Source organism: Suricata suricatta, chromosome 16, assembly GCF_006229205.1.
Source record: "Suricata suricatta isolate VVHF042 chromosome 16, meerkat_22Aug2017_6uvM2_HiC, whole genome shotgun sequence".
Lineage (NCBI taxonomy): Eukaryota > Metazoa > Chordata > Mammalia > Carnivora > Herpestidae > Suricata > Suricata suricatta.
The window spans coordinates 50,619,008-50,627,245 of NC_043715.1; the positions used below are offsets into that span (position 1 = coordinate 50,619,008).

At 60.4% G+C, this 8,238-nt stretch overlaps 2 protein-coding genes across 2 annotated transcripts in view; both read left to right on the top strand.

Moving 5' to 3' along the window:
* GRIN2D (glutamate ionotropic receptor NMDA type subunit 2D) overlaps positions 1-738 on the top strand; it is a gene marked incomplete at its 5' end in the record, with an annotated part of 34,212 nt that extends 33,474 nt beyond the window's left edge. Inside the window, 2 exons of the mRNA XM_029924341.1 lie at positions 4-151; positions 655-738. Of these exons, the coding sequence (XP_029780201.1) occupies positions 4-151; positions 655-738 (232 nt within the window). The remainder of the gene's footprint in view (positions 1-3; positions 152-654) is intronic.
* Positions 739-2,254: 1,516 nt separating this feature from the next.
* GRWD1 (glutamate rich WD repeat containing 1) lies at positions 2,255-8,102 on the top strand. The gene is made up of 7 exons (XM_029925723.1): positions 2,255-2,478; positions 2,683-2,800; positions 2,948-3,119; positions 5,051-5,264; positions 5,406-5,548; positions 5,954-6,151; positions 7,105-8,102. The coding sequence occupies exons 1-7, from the start codon at positions 2,292-2,294 to the stop codon at positions 7,420-7,422; spliced, it is 1,350 nt and encodes a 449-aa protein (XP_029781583.1). The 5' UTR covers positions 2,255-2,291; the 3' UTR covers positions 7,423-8,102.
* The last annotated feature ends 136 nt before the right edge of the window (positions 8,103-8,238 follow it).

An 8,238-nucleotide genomic window follows, 5' to 3' on the forward strand; every position in this document is an offset into this window, starting at 1 on the left:
CAGGCTCACCGGGCCCTCCCGCCACGCGCGCCGCTGCCCTCACGCCGCGCACTGGGGGCCGCCGCTGCCCGCCGCGCCCCACCGGAGACACCGGGGCGGGGACCTGGGTACCCGCAGGGGCTCGGCGCACTTCTCCAGCCTCGAGTCCGAGGTATGACGCGGCCCAGGGGGGCCCCCCTGCGGCGCCCCCTCGGTCAGCGCAGGCCACGGCCCGAGGGGGCACGCGCCACAGACAGGACCCGCGTGGGTTGGGAAGGAAAAACTGGACCTGGCCGGACCCCGCCTGGAGCAGCGTCCCGCGCGCCCCGTCGCTTTGGGGGCACCAAGAGCCGGAAGGGATTTGGCGCCCCCCCCCCCACAAATCTCACCCAGCCTGAAAGGGAGGGGGTGGGGGTCTCGGAGCCCACTGGAGTTTTTTTTTTTTAACCCGACAAGGGCTTTTTAACGTCACCAGATGGGGCGGGAGGTGGGGGGACACGCCACGCCCGCGCCCCACCCCCACGCCCGGGGCCGTGGCCCCCACATCACTGTGCAGCTCCCCGGCCCCAGCCACGCCTCCGGGGAAGCCCGTTTTTAACCTTTCATCCATTGGGACTCAAAACTGTGAGACGCGTTCGCCAAACTGTGACCCCAGACCTTGGCCCCGCCACACAGAAACCCCTGACCCCAGACTGTGACTTCCGACCCCTCAAAATGGTCATCCGACCCCAGACTGTGACCCCTGACCCCAAACTGTGACCCGAATCCCAGACTGTGCCCCAACCCGACTGTGACCCTTGACGTCAAACCGTGACACACCCTCTTCCTCTGCCCACCCCAGGTCGCTTTTCCCAATTTTGACCTCGGACACTCCCAACGGAAGCCCCGCCCCCCCGTCCTAGCGTTGATTGCCTACAAACTTCCGGCCAAAACCTCCCACCCTGTCGCACCTCACTACCAGCCCTACGTGCCACCAACCACATCCTCTCCAACTCCAGCCCTCCCAATGATAACCCAGCAGACCCCCCCCCCCCCCCCCCAAAGCCTCCTTTTCCTAGATCTCCAGCCGGGTCTGGAGCTGGGTTGTGGAGGAGACGGTCTGGGAATCCACACCCACCACCAACCTCCCCTCCCACTCTCCTGTTACACATTGCAGTGTTTGGAATAAACCATGTTTTTATGCCTCCTCAGTCCAAGTGTGAGCTCCGTATTTGTCTCAGCCCCCCTCAAACTTCCCTGGAGGAAACAGAAACTGGGAAAAAGTCCCACAGAGGAAGAGAGGACGAAAAGAAAATTGTATTCAGAACCCAGACCCTGGATGGAGATGGGAGACAAAGACCCAGAAAGGGGCTGTGAGAATAGATCCTAAGAACTCTGAGATGGGTCGAGGGAGGACGGAGACTTAGAGAAAAGGTGGGGCAGAGAACTCACGAAAGATCTAGGATCAAAACATTTTAGGATTAAGTCTAGGGTCCCATTCCTATGGCTACAGGCAAGGCTTCTTGCTGGATTCTTAATACGCTGTTCTTGCAAGCGAGAAGCCTAGTATATCCCCAGCCAATCCACCTGACTCGGACGCCGTTAATCTCACCAATGAGAATCTATGTCTAACATTTCATTATGCCAATTAGCCAAACCTCTGATGCTGATGAGGGATAAAGAGAGCCAAGGCACTTGTAATAGCGGTCTCCGGAGGGCTGACTTTCTGATTAAATGCTCGCTGACCAGAGCCGCAATGCGAACGCCTGGTTAGGCAATTGACTGCCCCAAGAGGGTAGATTCAACCGTCTAACTTACACATAATATCATCTTGTCTACACGAAAGCATTTTGAAGTGAATTAAAGCCATCATAACAAGAAGGAGAGAGGAAACCGGCTTTATGGGTCCTCAGGGAGCAAAACCCCAGTCTTCTTGCCAGTAAGCACTCTTATTTGCATATATGAATAATGTAGCGGAAAGGAAGCCTTGGGAGTCAAAGGTGGAAGACGGAGTGGGGGCTCAGAGATCCTCCAGCAGACGGCGAAAACTGGCCTCGTACAGAACTACAACTCCCAGGAGGCCCTGCTGCTGCGCTGCATAAAAGCGCCGCAAAGTCACCCGAAGGGTGTACTTTCTCCGAATCCGCAAACCTGGGTCGCTAAGCGAGGACTTCTTTACCTTAGTTCTCCGTCACCCACTCCCCACCGCCCTCTCTGATTGGCGGGCTCGGAGATTTCCAAGGCAACCGTGCAGCGAGGCGGACCTCGGAAGAAGGAAACGGCAACCCGGAAGTGACGTTCTCACTTCGCGCCGGTGGCGCCAGGGTCCGAAGATGGCGGCGCGCAAGGGTAGGCGGCGCACGTGTGGCAGCGGGGAACCCATGGAGGCCGAGTCCAGCGACGCAAGGACCGAAGGCCCGGCCCAGGTCTACCTTCCCGGGCGGGGACCGCCGCTGCGCGAAGGAGAGGAGCTGGTCATGGACGAGGAGGCTTACGTGCTGTACCACCGAGCGCAGACTGGTAGGGCCGGGCACCGGGTCTCCTGGGTCTTGAGGAAGAAGGGGACTGGAATCCTGAGTCCGGAGCGGGTCTGGTCCCGAGTCTCTAACGTACGAGACCCTCTGCGAGAGAAGACTGGGGTCTAAGACGGGTGAACACCTCACACGCGAGGGGCTTGAGGTCTCTGCCACATTCTAATTTTCCGACCTCTTCTTTTATCCCGAGGTGCCCCCTGTCTTAGCTTCGACATAGTCCGCGATCACCTGGGCGACAACCGGACAGAGCTTCCTCTTACACTTTACCTGTGTGCTGGGACCCAGGCGGAGAGCGCCCAGAGCAACAGGTGAGTGAGATCTGAGGTGTTCCTAGGACCAGGAGGCCGAGCCCCCTGCTCCCCCGTCCTCAGGACCTAGAAATCGAGGTTTCCAGCTTCTCCATCTCTTAAGGATCCTGGCATGCAGTGTCCCACTCACCCCACACTTTCCCCCAGACTGATGATACTTCGGATGCATAACCTGCATGGGACAAAGCCCCCGCCATCGGAGGGCAGCGATGAGGAGGAGGAGGAGGAGGAGGAGGAAGATGAAGAGGATGAAGAAGAGCGGAAGCCTCAGCTGGAACTGGCTATGGTGCCCCACTATGGCGGCATCAACCGAGTCCGGGTAAATAGGCTCCGTTGTCTCACTCCACTCCCCAACCCCCTTGTCCATGCCTTCCAGCTTTTAGGAAATTATCTGGCACATAACTTCATATACATTAGCTTCTCTTCGTCTTAGCCGTCGTCGTTACTGTTGCTGTGTGCTAGAAGCAATGGGGGCTGCTTTTTATGTTCTTTCCTCTTCTGTAAAATGGGGGAAATTACAAAGCTGGCCTGATGGAGCCGACGTGAGGGTAAAAGGGAATCACATACAGTTCTTTCAGGAGCCTAGGGCAGCACCCGGATGTAGTATGAGATACGTTTTCTCTTACTGCTCAGGATACGTTGTGGGCTGTGGGATCACCTCTTTGTGCTGCTGAGTTCTAGTACCTTCTGATCGGGCTGCTGTGCAAATTACAGGAGATGGTGTCTGAACGCACTTAGGGCTTTGCTCAGCCCACAGCCCTTGCTGTGTATTCCCGTTAACGTGTCACTGTGATGCAGGCATTGTCCTTTGCCCCGGGGATTTCACAGGAAGCAGAAGGTCTCGGGCTTCCTGAAACATGCTAGCGGGGAAGGGAACAGAAGAAACTAAGTAAATGTGCGGTGTATCCTGGTAGGGAAGAGTAAAAGCAAGGTAAGGGAATTAGAATGTTTCTTGAGTACGTTTAGTGTTTTAAATAGTGCAGTCAGGAAAGTATTGGTGATGAGGTGCTATTTGAATAGAGACTCGCAGGGGGTGAGGGAATGAGCCAGAGATCTTTGTCGGGAGAGTTTATGGGCAGAGATAGTGCAAGTGCAAAGGCCCTGGGGCAAACATGGCATGTTTGAGGAACTTCACCGGAAATCGGGGAGACCGATACATCTACTGGGGCAAATGGACGAGAGGCAGAGTGACACCATTTTGGGGTTGGGCACAGAGGAGGTGATGGGTTGTGGAGGGCTTGTGGGTGGATGTGAGGACTTGGCTTTTACTTTGGGAGAAATCGGGAGCCACTGGAGGGTTTAGAGCCCAGGACAGTTGGGATCTGACTTGTGTTTTAAAGAGATCCCCGTTTGCTGTGTTGAGAATAGACCGCAGGGAGGCAAGGTCAGAAGGATAGCCCTTTGAGGAGGCCATCGTTCAGGGGAGAAGGACGCCAGGAGTAGCCAGGAGTGACGGCAGTAGAGGCAGTGAGAAGGCGTTGGAAGTGATGTGGGATTTTGAGGGTAGCTGGCGTGGGGTGGCTGTGAGGACAAGTCAGTGACTCCTGCAGTTCGGGGCCTGAGCTGGGGAGCCCCGGGGGGAAGGAGCTTGCAGACGGCGATGAGGAGCTCGGCTTTGGTCGTGGCAAGTCTGAGCGGTCGGTGTTGATAGGCGTGTGGAGCTCAGAGAGGTCAGGGCTCGGGGCTACTGGAAACCTTGAGGCTGGCCGGGATTTCCTAGCGAGCAGGCCGACAGAGGCAAAGAGACCCAAGGACTGAGGCCTGGACCCACCAGCATTCACAAGGCTACAGAGACTGGTAGTCTGGGGCGCCTGGGGGGCTCATTCGGTAGAACATCCAAACTCTGGATTTCGGGCCAGGTCACCATCCCAGGGTCGTGGGATGGAGCTCTGCTCCGTGCTCCTCCCGAGCGTGCACTCTGCCCCTCTCCCCTGCTTTCGCTCTCTCTCAAAAAAACAACCAAAAAACCTGGTCGTCTGGAGCACCTTCCAGGGGCTGCTGGAACCCCAGCCCCTGGGCATCTGGAACCGCCTGGTTCCATCACGGCTGCCCGGTGTGGGTGGGAAGTTGTCCCACAGGCCGAGCTGGTCTTGAGGGGTGTGATTTTTTTTTCCCCCCCACAGAGGTTTCCGGGAGCCAGACTCCCAGCTGTGGGAGGATGGGGGTCCTGAGGTCCCACAGGTCGGGTTCTCAGGGATGCCAGGTGCTGCGGCCACCACCCTGAGCCTCCCGTCCCTCCCCTCTCGGCAGGTGTCCTGGCTGGGCGAGGAGCCCGTGGCCGCTGTGTGGTCAGAGAAGGGCCAGGTGGAGGTGTTCGCCCTGCGGCGGCTTCTGCAGGCAGTGGATGACCCGCAGGCCCTGGCGACCTTCCTCCGGGACGAGCAGGCCCGGGTGAAGCCCACCTTTGCCTTCTCGGGCCACATGGGCGAGGGCTTTGCACTGGACTGGTCGCCCCGTGTGTCTGGTGGGTCCCTGGGCTGCGGGTCCTGGGGGGGGGGCGGGGTTGGAGGGCGAGGGGCCTGTAAGAAGGGTGGGTGGAGACTGCAGGGCCAAGCGTGAGCTGTGGCCAGCTGGGACCAGCTAGTGTCCCGCCTCCTGTTTCCAGGGCGCCTGCTAACTGGTGACTGTCAGAAGAACATCCATCTCTGGACACCTAGGGATGGCGGCTCGTGGCATGTGGACCAGCGGCCATTCGTGGGCCACACGCGCTCTGTGGAAGACCTGCAGTGGTCCCCGACTGAGGACACGGTGAGGGAGGCCTGGGGGTCTGGACTCCTGGGTCTTGCAGGAGGTAGGGACTGGGGCTAGAGAGAAGTCCTGGCCAGGGGTGGGGGGTGGGGACACACTGAAAAAGAAGGTAGGGGCGCCTGGGTGTCACAGTCAGTTGAGCATCTGACTTCCGCTCAGGTCATGATCGTATGGTTCATGAGTTCGAGCCCCACGTCGGGCTGTGTGCTGTCAGCACCCAGCCTGCTTCAGATCCTCTGCCCCTCCCTCCCTGCCACATTGCCCCATCTGCTCCTGCCCTCCTGTGCTCACTCTGTCTCACCGATAAATGTTTAACAAAATGAAATAAAATGAAGGGTAGCCTGTCACACGTCCCCTGGTCCCCAGAGTGGGGTGGCAGGGTCCCTCAGACTCCGTCCCGTCCAGGTGTTCGCCTCCTGCTCGGCCGACGCCTCCATCCGCATCTGGGACATCCGGGCCGCCCCCAGCAAGGCCTGCATGCTCACCACCGCCTCCGCCCACGACGGGGACGTCAACGTCATCAGCTGGAGCCGCCGGGAGCCCTTCCTGCTTAGCGGTGGCGACGACGGGGCCCTCAAGGTCTGGGACCTGCGCCAGTTCCAGGTACCTTCCCAGCTGGACCCCTGGGCTTGGAGGGCTTCCTCCCTTGGACGTGGGTCTATAGCCGAGCCGGGAAGGCCTGTGGGGTGGGGCGCGGACCCGGGCTCGGCGGGGGAGGGCTGTGGCTGGCCTGGGGTTGCTTGTGCCACCAGCTGGAGAGGTGACGGGGGACAGACGGGGCAGGGTGGCCGTGGAGGCTGCAACCCCCATCTGCCGGCTGGGGCCCAGCAAGGTGGACCGCGTAGCCCGGGGCTCCAGAGTTCTGTAGAATCCGCTGAGCATGGGAGTCCAGGTCATTGGTTACAGAGGAGGAGACTGAGGCACAGACAGGACTTTACCGCCCAGATAAGAACGGACTTTGTAGAGCTGAGAGGGGCCCTCGGCAGTCGAACCCATCTCTGGCTCCCCTGTGGACGGAGCCAGCATGTCGAACGGCTCCGTGCCTGCCCGGGGCCACCAGGATGTAGTCTCTGTTCCCCTCCTGCAGGGTCAGCCCTAAGGAAGCTTCGAGAAGCAGGTTCCGGCCCCCAAAGAAGGTGTGCGGCCAAGCGGATTGGCTGTTGGGACTTTGGAACCGCTTCTCGGATTTAGAAATCCCTTTGCTTTAGTGCAAATGCAGTTTTTTTCATCGATTGGTGCCCTCCGGAGCCCGGGAGCCCTGCTTCGCCCTCTTTAAGGCCTTCATGGAATCAGCAGGGAGAACACTTTGAGAACCCCCCTCTTCTCTAGGAAGGGAAACTGAGGCAAGGCCGGGGATTTTGTGCCCCAGAGCTCGGACGGGGTTCTTTGCAGGGAAGGCGCAGCCCCCGAGGCACACGTCCTTATTACCGGTCCTACTCTGTTCTCTGTCCCTTTCAGAGAATCAGGGCTTGTGGGGCTCCCGGCAGGGGCGGGGGAGCTGGGAGGGCTTGGCTCGGAGCCCCATGGCAGGCGCCCTGACCCCCTCCTTTCCGCAGTCTGGCTCCCCACTGGCCACCTTCAAGCAGCACGTGGCCCCCGTGACCTCTGTCGAGTGGCACCCCCAGGACAGCGGCGTGTTCGCGGCCTCGGGTGCAGACAACCAGATCACGCAGTGGGACCTGGCCGTGGAGCGGGACCCCGAGGCGGGCGACGCGGAGAGCGACCCCACGCTGGCGGACCTCCCCCAGCAGCTCCTGTTCGTGCACCAGGGCGAGACCGACCTGAAGGAGCTGCACTGGCACCCACAGTGCCCCGGGGTCCTGGTCAGCACCGCGCTGTCCGGCTTCACCGTCTTCCGCACCATCAGTGTGTGACGCCGCCATGCCTCTCTTGGGGACTCACGTTCCAGCAGCTTCCCCTGGAGGGGCCTTGCGCTTTCGGATCTGTGCTCCGGCCCCGCCCGATAGAAGGACCTAGTCCAGCCCATGCGCCGCCGTGACGGGTTCTGTTGGCTGTGCTGTTCTTGCAAAGGACCCGGTTTGGTCCCGGGACCCCTCTCACCAAAGGCTGGGGTTGGACCCGTGCCTCAGAAAAACTACATGGCTTGCTCCAGGAACCCTGGGAGCCAAAGGCTTGGTTTTGACTTGGTGCCCCCTCTCACCAGAACACTTGGTTTCACCCTGTGCCCCCTGCCTGTCCGAGGACTCTGGCCTGTTTCCCAGGGGAGCCTGGCGTGGCCTTGCGGGCCATGGACGCTTTGTGAGCTGGGGACCTGGCCAAGGCCACCAGTCTCCCCCTGGGGGACCTCGAGCACTTTACCGGGGGGAGTGGGGGGGTAGGTTCCTCTAGCGGAATCCAGGGTGGCTCTGTGTCTTCCCTCCATTGAAGTTGGGCCAGGACTTCCCCGGGGGGGGGGGGGGGGGGGGGGGGGGGGGGGGGGGGGGGGGGGGGGGCGGGTAATGTGTGGGTCTGCCCTCCCTCCTGTGTCCAAGGCGCGCACTATGCCAGGAACGAAGGGCAGGGGCTCCTGACGCAATGAAAGACCTGAACGAGGCCCAAAGTGTGCCGCTCGTGTTGCTGATTCTCTCCCTGTGAGGAGGCAGTGGCGGCCGGAGCCCGGTCCCCAGCACCCAGCTGTCAGAGGCCACTGCGCTGGGAGCGGCCGCGGGGAACCCTTGCTTCTGCTCTCA

Coding starts and splice junctions, on each gene's coding strand:
- GRWD1 (XM_029925723.1), top strand. CDS start 2,292: ATGGCGGCGCGCAAGGGTAGGCGGCGCACGTGTGGCAGCGGGGAACCC. Junction 2,801..2,947: donor GAGAGCGCCCAGAGCAACAG/GTGAGTGAGATC, acceptor ACTTTCCCCCAG/ACTGATGATACTTCGGATGC. Junction 3,120..5,050: donor GCGGCATCAACCGAGTCCGG/GTAAATAGGCTC, acceptor CCCTCTCGGCAG/GTGTCCTGGCTGGGCGAGGA.